At 45.8% G+C, this 13,372-nt stretch overlaps 3 protein-coding genes across 3 annotated transcripts; 1 reads left to right on the top strand and 2 right to left on the bottom strand.

Moving 5' to 3' along the window:
• Positions 1–35: 35 nt before the first annotated feature.
• On the bottom strand, positions 36–3,477 carry F5147DRAFT_607604 (P-loop containing nucleoside triphosphate hydrolase protein). The gene is made up of 12 exons (XM_041432363.1): positions 3,066–3,477; positions 2,958–3,010; positions 2,874–2,908; positions 2,774–2,808; positions 2,389–2,720; positions 2,231–2,338; positions 2,107–2,175; positions 1,758–2,055; positions 1,338–1,703; positions 1,094–1,285; positions 537–1,038; positions 36–486 (listed from the first exon to the last, which is right to left on the bottom strand). The coding sequence occupies exons 1-12, from the start codon at positions 3,266–3,268 to the stop codon at positions 238–240; spliced, it is 2,442 nt and encodes an 813-aa protein (XP_041296013.1). The 5' UTR covers positions 3,269–3,477; the 3' UTR covers positions 36–237.
• A 455-nt stretch (positions 3,478–3,932) lies between these two features.
• Positions 3,933–4,591, bottom strand: F5147DRAFT_570919 (P-loop containing nucleoside triphosphate hydrolase protein; the record flags this gene model as incomplete). Its single annotated transcript, XM_041431021.1, has 2 exons — positions 3,933–4,363; positions 4,423–4,591. Coding segments are annotated over 2 exons (600 nt in total), but the record flags the coding sequence as incomplete, so codon positions are not given.
• A 4,699-nt stretch (positions 4,592–9,290) lies between these two features.
• F5147DRAFT_770364 (uncharacterized protein) lies at positions 9,291–11,782 on the top strand (the record flags this gene model as incomplete). The annotated part of the gene is made up of 2 exons (XM_041441144.1): positions 9,291–9,491; positions 11,195–11,782. 2 exons carry the CDS (start codon positions 9,291–9,293, stop codon positions 11,780–11,782), a joined length of 789 nt encoding a protein of 262 aa, XP_041296011.1.
• Positions 11,783–13,372: the final 1,590 nt, after the last annotated feature.

Genomic DNA, 13,372 nt, shown 5'->3' with positions numbered 1-13,372 from the left:
ATGATGACCGGACAAAGCCAACTCCTTCGCAGCTTCACAAATCTGGTCGACGCGCACACCTCAAAGCCTCTTCTTTTTATCACAAGAAATGCACTGATACGAGTAGAGAATCAGACTACTTTGTTCGCAAGTATGAAATATAACAGTACAATACAGCAACAACAACACCAATTGCCGACAGGAGGTAAAGAATATTTATATTGGCATGAAAGTATACGTCGTGACGCCTCGCAATGATCAAGTACTATTACTGAAGGTCATGAGTCTCCGGCGAATGTTCAATAGGCGCTCTTTTCTTGTCGAGAGCATTAGGCGTCTCTGAGCAATGGAAGCATCTTCGCTGACCAACTCCTTCATACGCTCGGAGAAGTTGGATCCAGATGCGGCATCAGTCAGTAAGCTCGTGAGAAGGCTCTGCGAAAGTTGTTTTGCTAGGGCATGATGAAGAGCATGCTCGATCGTGAAAGGAATATGGTCGATGATACGCTGGTCGAGGTGATAAGCGCGTTGAAACGGAGATGATGAGCGAGATTTACCTTATAAGCAATGTGAAAGTAAGCTCGAACGTCAGCCATCACAACCAACTCTTCCTCGAATGAGTCGGGAGGTAACAATCGTGCGAGATCCGAAACCTGAAGACCCGCATATCCCGCTTCCGCAAGAGCCCTCAAAGCTTTGGCTTTGGGCGTCTCGGCCTTCTCTTTGTTTTCGGACGCCCCAAACTTGACCTTTGGCTTATCAAGACTACAGAATGAGATCGTATTCCCAAAAGATGGTGAATCGTCACATTTGCCTTCAGCAACTGGCCGTGATGGAGCTTCGTAGATGTTGGGCGACTTAGGTTCCGCTCGTATAGGTGCCATGTACAGAGCAGGTCTACTCCGAACTGTCTTATAATGAGCCAGCCATTTTTCGCGGAGTGTCTGAAGATAGTGCGTGTTCTGAGTATAGTGTGGAATAGTTTCCAGATCCAACGCTGTTTTGACGGCGTCTTTGGCACGCGCCCTGCAGATGTCAACCTGAATTCGAATCAAATTGCTGATTTCAAGAACAACTTGAGCCCAGACGATGGTCATAAAGAGTCAACGCTTACCCAAAATATTCCTCGAGAACCTTGAAGCGTCCAAAGTGGGTGCTTATGAGCGTGTCGACGACTTGGTCAAGCACATTATTGACACCAGCAAGACAGCGCTCAGACGGAACAACCCAAAGTTTGGTGAATTGAGTAATGAGGTTTGCCTTTGCCTGATATGGCACGTTGTTCGGAAGCTCCCATCCAATTGCCCTTGATGAATGATTGAGCTGCCGTCCAACTACAACAAAATACGAAAACAAACTCTTGGATGACCCTGCTGATGTCATATATGCCCATCACTTTCACGCCTGGGTCTCGCTCAATCAGAGTCATGTTCCCTTCAGTATCATCCAGTGGAACATAGTGTTCCGGGTCATTGAAAGGCCTAAAGTCAGGGGCAGTGCCGCGTATATCCCTCTTGAAAATAGCATATAGAGCACGATTCCGCTGCGCAAGACTTTTGTCTTCGTGACTGCCATTCACAAAGCTCTTGAAGTCATCGCAGAACGTATTAACCCGTCCTAAAACTTCGATTTGTGGGTCGTTTTCAAGTGGTGGGGGCAGTTCATCGAAGTCCTTGGTACATTTCGCGAGGAGCGTGTCGACATCTTCTCTGAGACACGGTAAACTATAAACAATGTAAGCGCTTTATAACGAGTCAGCTAGAACAAGGTCCACGCACGTTTCCTCGATCAATTGAATGAGCAGTCGGCTTATATCGGAGACAAAGCCTGGAATGCCGAACCTATGACGCTCGGTTACGTCCTTCCAGGGCGACGTTGTGTCAAAATATTCAGCAGCACGCCTTTGCGATTCAGCACGAGATAGGCGCTGTGCACGTTCGGAATCATCAGGAAGACGCACACAGTAAAAACCGTGCGTCAGTGTGTGCTCCTCCGAACGACCTTCGATGATTTCTACCCATTTGCGGCGCTGGTTGATAGCTCCAGTACCAAGCGTGTCAGGCTTCGTAAGTACGCCTGAAGAACTTTAGGTCATTTAATCACTGTCCTGCAGTATGGGTGACTCACCGATTGTTCGCTTTCCATTGGGGTCAGCGGCCCTGGCGAGACTCATAGATTGTTGATTCTCCATATCATCTGGTACCACGCCCATCAATTCAGTAGGAAATAATTTTGCAGTTCAAACACGTACCGCTCATGGGAATTGTAGTCAATATGATAGTATTTTTTTTCTCGATGTAATGTTCTGCCAAATTTTTCACCAATGCGACAGCTTCGGGTTCTTCGTTTTGTATTAGGCCTTCGCTGCTCATCAGATATGTCGTCTCAATCCATATAAGTATAATTTACCAGGTAGATCATAGAATGACAGGTCAGTTGCGTCGGGATCTTCAATCGAGACGCATACTACGTTGCGGGAAAACTTCAATGTGTTTTTTATGTTCTTGAGTTCCTCGACGGTCTTTGCGTGGAAAGTCGAAGAAGCAACATTCGGGTTCAAAATGGCTGCCTGAGCACGACGCAGCCAAACTTCGAATTCACTTCTGTCAGTGATCGTTGGGCCAAATCGCACATTAGTAGGCTTTTGAAGGTCTAGGCCGTTACTATCGAAACCGATACGTAGAGTGATGGTGCAGGACCACGATTTGGCATGACTAGACATGTTACATTCCATAGGGCATCTGCATATCGTAGTATGAGCATACCCGCGATAGCTAGTAGTTATTAGAGTCACCTTGTACACGTTCCGCTATCTTTTGGGACGTTGATCTTTATTGTAAAGAGAAAAAAATAATGAATAAAGGAATAAAAAAACAAACTATCTGCTTACGTACCCCACTGACGGCCTCGACGAGTGAGCTTTTGCCCGCTGAAATTCAGGTTGAGTATAGCTGTGGGTGAGGGAGGTGACCACAAACCGGATTGGCCACCAATTACGACTACGGATGGTAAGGCAATCAACGCGTCGGCACTGTGGAAGGTAGCGTGAGCAATTTGAGGTTATAATCAAAACCATAATCACCCACCCCATGGATCGGAGGTCAGCCATCATTTCCATAAGTTCCCTGCGCCTGCGGGCATAGTCGGTGGATGATATGTCTACTTCCTCCCATGGCTCTGGAGGGCTCACGGAACCAGAGATGGAAGGGAGAGACGTAACATCAAGAGAGGGCTCGATTGAGGGTTCCGTCGAGGCTGCTTGTTTGCGTCTATTGCGAAGTAAATCCATGGTAGATTGAATGCTAGAGGCGTATTGAACACGACATTAGAATGGCTCTGCTTTTATGCGCCAGATTCCGATTCAGAGGCTTCTTGAACACGTGTGTCGACGTACAATGCACCGTGACCGCAGCTTAAAGTCCAACCAAGTCGTAATCCACGGCATAATGCAAAAAGAAAGCGCCTTTAGATGCCCGCATACACGGTTGTTAGCGACATGTTATCATGCATCGAGGGTGATTTATACGTGAAGTAGTATGTCACGACCAATCATAGAAGATCTGCGATGACCTTTTAGGCAAATCATGTTGCTCTGGCACTATCGGTTTTCATATCAGAGCCCATTCACACACGCAAGTACGTGTACAGGATCATCGGAAGACGGACACGTGCAGGAGATAAGGCTGTTATCGCATACATGAGTCTTGTATGACTCAAGAATGAATCAATGATGATGGGCTTTGAAGGTTTTGGTAGTATCGCAGTTAGAGTTAGATCCATAGAGTCAGACTAAACGTCACAGGTCACAGTTTGTCACACCCAGATCACGTTGAACTAGCGTCTTTCTACGCGTAATACGTATGTACAGTATCATATGTACGAGCTCCTGATCTTCCTACAAAACAAGCCAATTCACAATAGATCGTCGTTTCGTCGATAGCCACAGTGCCCAGCTATCTTTTTCTAGGGGCTTGCGAACAATAGTCCAGAATAAGTTTGCAAACGGCTTCGTAGGACTGTGCACGACGTTGTCGTAAATCCTGGGATTCAGCACGTCCACCGGGCAGAGTTGTAACACAAGCATATCCAGGGAAATGCATCCCATATTTCGCAAGTTGGTCCTTGTTCTGATTCCACCACTCTGTCATCACTGGTTGCCAGTCTTCCAGGCACGTCGCCACAATAACAATGGGCACTTTGCTGTCACCAATGGCTGATGAAAATGTTTGGTAATTGGTTCGCAAAGCCTTTGTGGCTCGTGTTCCGCGCACGCAATACATAAGGAGATGGACACCGTCTCCCTTGTTCAAGCCGCCAAGGAATAGAGCCAACCTCCTTGCAGCTACTGCCGCAGGAACTTTGCCTTCTGAGCCCTCATTTAACCCTAACGATATGGTTATCAATCCGCACTGTCCCAAAATCTCGGAGTTAATGAATGCCCACCTGCCGTATCCCACAACCTGAAGTGTTGCCCGCTAATCGTCACATCATATGCAGCATGTGTAATAGTACATGACAGGGCGTCAGGAGATGTTTCCGCTACGTCGCGACCCATGATGAGGTTTATGAGCGAGCTTTTACCCACTCCACTCTCCCCCCAGAGCACTACATTACGCGGTCGACCTTCATATCCCTATGGAAGCATCAACAATCTGTGAAGCGATTTCACGGTGCACGAACCTGTTGTGGACCTATATTCCTTACATCTAAAGGGACTGGCAGGTCACCATAATTCTCAATCATCATTTGCGGTAGGGTTTCGCCTCTGATCTGCTGTGCCACCTGCTGAGCCACTTCTTTGGTCATCCCGCATCGTTTTGTGAGAACTCCAATGATATCTGTCTTCTTGGGATGTCCAGTGACATATTCCACAAGTTTGCTAATGGACGAAGCAAGCCATCCTTTCCCGCCAGTCTACCCTTCCATAGATTCATTGCAGTTAGCCTCGATCACCTTACAGAGTATGCCACGCGACTCCTCATACTTGCCTCTATACCTCCCATCGAGTAGATTTGTCGCAGTTATGCATGCATGTCCCACGGACCTAATTTTGTACTTCTCCAAGTGGCCCACATTCCGTGTGTACCAGTCTTCCATGTTTACCTCTCTTTCGAGGTTTGTGACGACCAGTGCAAGCGGGACTCTTTCCTCGCAAAGAAACTCGAAGAATAATCTGTAGTTGCTCTGCATGGTTGCCGTTACTCTCTCTACCTCTGTGGACACAGAAGAGCAAGAGGTTAATACCTCCTCGCTCTTTCAGGGTGGTGATGAGGCCATATGCATTTGAAATTGCGGAAAGGTACTCTCCGGTGTGTAGGCAGGGCTCCTGGAGGCCTACCGTGTCAAACACCTGATATCGGGTCCCATTTTCGAATGTTACTTGGAGCTCCGTCCAATGTAGGGTACAGCAGGTGAGCGTCAGGTGATATGTGTGCTATTTGTCGGCCAGGCTAAGAGATTTATGACGGAGCTTTTGCCCGCTCCTATCTCTCCAAAGATCACGATATTCACGATATTATATTTATATGGTCAAAACAGAAATAGGTTTCAAAGTTTGAAATTTTTTTCTCTTCTTGGGCTGGTACATATTTTAGAGGGATGCCCAAGGATTAATATGAGCCCGGAATGAAAGAAATCGGCGGTTGGGATCTGTAGATAATGTCAAAATACTAATCTTCTTCTCCTGGGTGCGGGGGGGCGGACTTCGGCGCCCCGGCGCTTTTCGGCGCCCCCCCCCCCCTTTTTTTTTGGGGTCTGGCGCCAGCGCGGGGGGGTCCCTGGCTTTCTCGCGCCCCCTCGGTCATCCCTTCCCCTTTGGTAGGGCGCCCAGCGCGCTTTTGGCGCTTGTTTGCTGCCCTCCCCCTGTGGTCAAGAGCGCTCTGGCGCTTCAGGGGTCCGAATGTTGTGGGCGCCATGTGCGCTCTGGCGCTTCAGGGGTCTGATGTGTTTGGCGCCCCCAAGTGCGCTTTTGGCGCTTTAGGGGTTGCATGTTTTTGGCACCCCCCTATCTTAAAGTGCGCTCTGGCGCTTCAGTGGTCTTAAACCTTACATATGTATTTTCGTCGCTCATGCAGGAAGCCAGCATGGTTCACAAGCATGTCGACATGTGATGGAACGTCCCCAACACATGCTAGCTGACACCTGCAGTCATATATGGTCTTTAAAATCAAGGATGGTCCAAAATAAAACGATTGAATAAGAATATGTCGAGGAACTTGATCACACCAGTGCCCAGCTGTTCTTGACATGTGTTGTATGTTTTGGGTGCCCCCCTATTTTCAACAGTGCTCTGGGCGCTTCAGGGGTCCGATGTTTTTGGTGCCCCCCCTATTTTTTCAAGAGCGCTTTGGCGCCTCAGCGGTCTTCTGTTTTGGGCGCCTCCAAGTGCGCTCTGGCGCTTCAGCGGTCTTATGTTTTGGGCACCCTGCCTATTTTTCAAGTGCGCTTTGGCGCTTCAGGGGTTGCATCTTTTTGGCACCTCAAGTGCACTTTGGCGCTTCAGGGGTTGCATCTTTTTGGCACCCCCTCTATTTTCAAGAGCGCTCTGGCGCTTCAGGTGGTTGCTTGTTTTTGGTGCCCTCAATCAAAGCAACATCACAAGACTTGGTGGATTTTCGCATTTTGCTTTCTTGACCGTGGGAACATTATCCGATGAAAATCAAAGTTATAGCCATTCTAACCATAATTTTGTAACTACCTTTAGGTTAAGCTTGCGTTATGGTATATCAAAGGCCCTCATTTTGCGCAAATATGACATGTGGATATTTGCGCAAATATGCAGATGTCATATTTGTGTGGAACACTTGCAATCTCATCTTGCACAAATATGACATTTGGATATTTGCGCAAATATGATATGTGCATATTTGCGCAAATATGCACATGTCATATTTGTGTGGAACACTTGCAACCTCATCTTGCACAAATATGACATTTGGATATTTGCGCAAATATGATATGTGCATATTTGCGCAAATATGCACATGTCATATTTGTGTGGAACACTTGCAACCTCATCTTGCACAAATATGACATTTGGATATTTGCGCAAATATGATATGTGCATATTTGCGCAAATATGCACATGTCATATTTGTGTGGAACACTTGCAACCTCATCTTGCACAAATATGACATTTGGATATTTGCGCAAATATGATATGTGCATATTTGCGCAAATATGCACATGTCATATTTGTGTGGAACACTTGCAACCTCATCTTGCACAAATATGACATGTGCATATTTGCGCAAATATCCACATGTCATATTTGTGTGGAACACTTGCAACCTCATATTTGCGCAAATATCCACATGTCATATTTGTGTGGAACACTTGCAACCTCATATTTGCGCAAATATCCACATGTCATATTTGTGTGGAACTCTTGCAATCTCATCTTGCGCAAATATGACATGTGCATATTTGTGTGGAACTCTTGCAATCTCATCTTGCACAAATATGCACATATCATATTTGCGCAAATATGCACATGTCATATTTGTGTAGAGCACTTGTAATCTTATCTTGTGTAAATATGTACATGTTATATTTGTGTGGATTTATGTACCCTCATCTTGTGCAAATATAAACTTCTTATATTTGCATGGAATCACCATATAGTGTAAATCTGAGTATATTATTATACATAGTTGAGATCACCATATGTAGTCTTTGTATACCAAAGTCAGTCAGGTCAGTCATGACACCCAGAGTGCCTGCACTAGCTTGCAACCCCAAACCCTACTTTGATTAGCTTCTCTACAGGTTATGCACATGGAGATAGTGGCTTTCAGAATCATTATATCTAAGAAGTAAAGTACGACGGTTTTCGGAAATGCATGGGCGCTCGCATGGCTTTTGTGTATTTTGCTAAAGGCCACATGGGAGCGCTTAGCTCGCTTAACCTCTTTTTGGAAATCTCGTGTGGTTTTGTCACGTGTTTTCGAGCGCCGACTCAAACAGCGTCGCCTGATGGGAACTTAGCATGACGTTGGTAACTGTATATGTACATGACATTAAATAACGAAAAATGATGTGTTTGAGCAGGGCAAGGCAGATATGTGATTAGATTTGAGTGTTTTCCTTACTGTGATTGTTATGGTAGTATTTTTTGTATACATACAGCAAATAATGGAACAACATATAATACAATTACAGACAGGGGGAAAACAAATATAAGATAAAAGAGACTGGGAGATGAATGGCAGAAGATTATGAAAAAGGAGAAAAAGACCACTTAGAGACTCAAAAACTGGAGAATGGGAGGGCAGGAGAACCGGGAGACGGGAGACGGGAGACGGGAGACGGGAGACGGGAGACGGGAGACGGGAGAGACGGGAGACGGGAGACGGGAGACGGGAGACGGGAGACGGGAGACGGGAGATGGAAGGCAGGGAAAAACAGGAAAATAAATACATTCGATGATACTGTTACATATTTTGTAATTTTATGTTGTGTAGTAGATTGTATTTTTACTTTTGTCAAAATCTTGCTCAAAGAACATGGAACTGACTGATCTTATGTACTATGTACTTTTATGTGGTGTGATAGATAATAGATTGTACTTTTAGTTTTTTTGAAATGCTGCTCATAAATGTATTTTCAAAATTATTCAAGATGCACAATTTAAAATTTTATTAGGATGCAGCCAGAGGCCAGGAAGCCAAAAAAGGGTGCAGCCCTCCTTGGCTTCCTGTGATGAAGGAACAATGCTCATCAGGAGCCCCCAGAATTATTGGGATGAAGCTGAGGCCAGGAAGCTAAAAAAAGAGCACGAAGCACTCTTTTTTGCTTCCTGTGCCAAAGGCAGAATGGGTGTGGACTAGTTGTATGGTAGACTACATATATCTATTCATTCAGTGTCCAGACTGACCTGATGGACTGTGGTATACAAAGACCACATATGGTGATCTCAACCATGTATAATAATACACTCAGAGTCTCCAGACACACTGACTCCATTCACACTATATGGTAATCTCAACCTTACATCAAGTCATTGCATGCAGATAGGATCATTTCTGTGATACCTGATAACCATAAAATTATGCATATGTATTGAAAACTGCCAAACATTAGGGGAGTTCAAAGCTGGATTTTGAGGCCAATTTGGATGCGATTTGGACATGGATTTGGACGCTAAAAACGTCCAAATCCGATTTCAACTTTGACAACCCTTGATTTTGACCTGATTTTGACGGATTTGACACTGACCGTTTTTGCTTACCCAAATGCTTGCTGCATCGGAGTTCAAATTATCGTAGTACAACGGTTAGCATAGGATACTTGAAAACTGTTTTGAAAACACCATGCCCTTTCAAACTGAGCGCCAGCAGGCTGCTGAATCAGTGCTCGAGTCATACATTGCAGCTCTTCTGGTAGAATCCCACATTCTTGTTGATCCCATGTCTTCTTCTAGCTCTGGTTCTTCTGATTCAAACTCCGATGATTCCTCTGGCGAATCTGATGATGACCCAATGCCTACTACCAGCGAAGTTTTGCTTGGTGTGGTAGGCACATTGTACTCTCGGAGATACCTTGTCAACAGGGAGCCAATAGTCAAGAGTGGTGAAAATTTAGTCGCCCGAGATTTTCAGAGCATATGTTCAGGTAACCCCTGACTGCTTTGATGTGCATTAGGTAATCGGCACGAAAATGATGAACTTATATATTGCTTTATCTTATCTGCAATATGTACAATATGTATCATAATTGTACTTCACATTACAAAGCTTTAAATACCCGGACTATGTGGGATGAAACAGCCAAATGTACAATTTTGATGTCTGATTGCAAGTACCTGCCAGCTCATCATCAAGATGGTATATTTTGTAACATCTGCCAGCTGCCGCAAAGTTGATGAGGGCCTCCATAGTCTACAATTTGAGTATTATTGTTAGTACACTTGTAGTCCACTACAATTCTGCCCTGTCCTGATCATGCCCAAATCCTCTCTAGCTCAATCTGCTTCTCGATCATCACCAGTTCATGAGCTCACTGAGCAGCAGCTTGCTCTACCCGCATACACTCGACAGCAAGGGCAGTGTCAAAAGCAGACCTACACTTAATTTGCTTGCGAGCAGTACATTCCTTGGCATTAGTCTCATTCATGAGTAGATGAGCCTTACACTCAGCATCAGCAATCTCTCTGGCCATGTCGTGTACAGATTTATGTTTCTTTGATGCTGATTTGGTGTGGGTAGGAGTATCCTAAATAGATGTCCCGAGTAGTATGGGGCATACTACCGCGCGACGTCGCGTTTACATCAGACGCGTCGAACGCGTCAGTCGCGTCAGTGCGTTTACATCAGACGCGTCAGTCGCGTCAGTGTCTGTGGTAAGTAACCCAATGTCGCGTCGGACGCGTCAGTCGCGTCAGTGTCTGTGGTAAGTAACCCAATGTCGCGTCGGACGCGTCAGTCGCGTCAGTGTCTGTGGTAAGTAACCCAATGTCGCGTCAGACGCGTCAGTCGCATCAGACGCAACAGTGGCACAGCATTCAATGCGAAAGTCATGACACCCCTCCTAGCTAAATGGAGGGTCGCGACCCATCCGATACAAAGGAACGTGATCAAAAGTCACTATCAGGGAGATAATAGCGTACACGCATGCTAACAGGATTTTTCATGAAAAAAAACAAAGAAGCGGTCCGAGTCAAGGATAGTCCATCCACAGGAAACAAGATTTTTAGTTCCGAGTCATCAAGAAACAGCACGCGCGCATGCTAATTGCGATTTTTGATGAAAATGATGAGCGATGCCAGGATGAAAAAAACAGCAAAAATCAAGGAAAGTCGAGTCAGTAGGAAACAAAATTCCGTCCTCCACCGATGCATCACCACAGACAAGGAAGACTACGATAGCAGGAAAACGACGCGAAGCCAGACTACGATACGAAGCAAAACTACGATACGAAGCAAAACAGCAAAAACAAAAGCCAAGACTACAGGACGTCCCCCCGGTTAGAAACGTCTCGGCTTGGTTAGAACTGTCTCGGCTTGGTTATCTAGCTTAGGTCAGCAGGAACGTATTGTCTCGGTGTCTCGTTTCTCGGCATCACCACAAGGGAGACTACGAAATAAGTCAAAGCCACCGCAGAGCAAGACCACAGTCAGAATATTCAAGCAAAGTCAAGGGATAAAATCACAAAAAATAACAAAAATCGATCAAAATGAAGTCGAGTCGAAACGAGGTTCTGTCCTCGCCCGACGCAGACTACGAAATCGAATACGATCCCATCGATCAAGAAAAGTCAAGGAGACAAGAAAGCGACCGCAGAGCAAGATCACAGGTCAAACATTCAAGGAAAGTCAAGGGATGAAGTCACAAAAATAACAAAAATCAAGCAAAACGAAGTCAAGTCGAAACGAGGTTCTGTCCTCGCCCGACGCAATGCCAAGGAGGGAGACTACGAAATCAAGGAAAGTCAAGCGATAAAATCACCAGAAATCACAAAAATAAAGCAAAATGAAGTCGAGTCGAAACGAGACTCTGTCCTCGCCCGACGGATCACCACAAGCAAAGACTACGAAACAAGAGACATGAAGACAGCAACAAAACAGCAAAGATCAAGCGAAATGAAGTCGAGATTCCATCCGACCGCCACCATCAGGAAGACCACCGAGGGGAACGCCCAGACCACGACCGTCAAGGAAAAATCAACACGATCCGATAGACTACGACAGATCATCTCTCATCAAAAGGTCACCACAAGAGAATCATCATACGCATGCGCTAATTTCAAAAAACAGGAATTTCAGCACACACTAGAGGGGATGCGCCCACCCATCCAAGGCGACTAGAAATGAAATTTCGCACCACTCCGAAGCATGGCCCCAGAGAAGGACCAGGATGACCGATACTAAGACAGCGATAAAACAAGAAAACAAGCAAAATCAAGGAAATACGAGACGGACGCAAAGCCAGACTACGATAGGGAATAAGACAGCAAAAATCAAGGAAAGACTAGACAGACGCACAGCCAGACTACGATAACCGCCCCCCCGGTTAGAACCGTCTCGGCTTGGTTAGAAACCGTCTCGGCTTGGTTAGAAACGTCTCGGCTTGATTAGCTAGGTTCGGTAGGCAGGAACGTATTGTCTCGGTGTCTCGTATCTCAACGACAGAAGCAATACGATGAGATGCGATACCGCAGGAGACGATACAACATGACGCGACACGCAAGACTACGACAGCAAAAATCAAGAGAACAAGAGTCAGACCACGACATCAAGAAAGATGATAATAACATGCATGGATGCTAGCTACGACTCACAAAGAGAAAATAAGAATCACTATAGTCACCAAAACAGAGATAATTGCATACGCGCGCATTAACGACGATCGACAAGGAAAAAAAGAAGAATCACGATCATCACAAAAACAGAGATAATTGCATACGCGCGCATTAACGACGATTCACAAAGAAAATAAGAGAATCACGATAGTCATAAAAACAGAGATAATTGCATACGCGCACGTTAACATCATTTCTCAAGGAAAAGATAAGAATCACGACAGCACGCGCCACCATCTCATCCCACGAGATCAACACGCTCGCTGACTACAGACACCATACGACCGTACGACATCGGGTCACTCGCTACAGACACTGCGCGACATTGGGTTATTTACTATGGACACTGCGCGACATTGGGTTATTTACTTACTACAGACACTGCGCGACATTGGGTTATTCACTATGGACACTGCGCGACATTGGGTTATTTTCTTACTACAGACACTGCGCGACATTGGGTTAACCTAAATAGATGTCCCGAGTAGTATGGGGCATACTACCGCGCGACGTCGCGTTTACATCAGACGCGTCGAACGCGTCAGTCGCGTCAGTGCGTTTACATCAGACGCGTCAGTCGCGTCAGTGTCTGTGGTAAGTAACCCAATGTCGCGTCGGACGCGTCAGTCGCGTCAGTGTCTGTGGTAAGTAACCCAATGTCGCGTCGGACGCGTCAGTCGCGTCAGTGTCTGTGGTAAGTAACCCAATGTCGCGTCAGACGCGTCAGTCGCATCAGACGCAACAGTGGCACAGCATTCAATGCGAAAGTCATGACACCCCTCCTAGCTAAATGGAGGGTCGCGACCCATCCAATACAAAGGAACGTGATCAAAAGTCACTATCAGGGAGATAATAGCGTACACGCATGCTAACAGGATTTTTCATGAAAAAAAACAAAGAAGCGGTCCGAGTCAAGGATAGTCCATCCACAGGAAACAAGATTTTTAGTTCCGAGTCATCAAGAAACAGCACGCGCGCATGCTAATTGCGATTTTTGATGAAAATGATGAGCGATGCCAGGATGAAAAAAACAGCAAAAATCAAGGAAAGTCGAGTCAGTAGGAAACAAAATTCCGTCCTCCACCGATGCATCACA

Source organism: Suillus discolor (assembly GCF_016758755.1).
Source record: "Suillus discolor strain FC423 chromosome Unknown F5147scaffold_11, whole genome shotgun sequence".
In the NCBI taxonomy this organism is placed as follows: domain Eukaryota; kingdom Fungi; phylum Basidiomycota; class Agaricomycetes; order Boletales; family Suillaceae; genus Suillus; species Suillus discolor.
The sequence above is the reverse complement of the archived record's forward strand: the minus strand, read 5'-3'. Positions and strand labels throughout refer to the sequence as shown.

What these genes read in the sequence shown, in the direction of transcription:
- F5147DRAFT_607604 (XM_041432363.1), bottom strand. Translation starts at nt 3,268, where the DNA reads ATGGATTTACTTCGCAATAGACGCAAACAAGCAGCCTCGACGGAACCC. An exon ending in GCTGACCTCCGATCCATGGG is followed by an intron (nt 3,011 to 3,065) that starts GTGGGTGATTAT and finishes TACCTTCCACAG; the next exon opens with TGCCGACGCGTTGATTGCCT. An exon ending in ACTTTCACATTGCTTATAAG is followed by an intron (nt 487 to 536) that starts GTAAATCTCGCT and finishes CACCTCGACCAG; the next exon opens with CGTATCATCGACCATATTCC.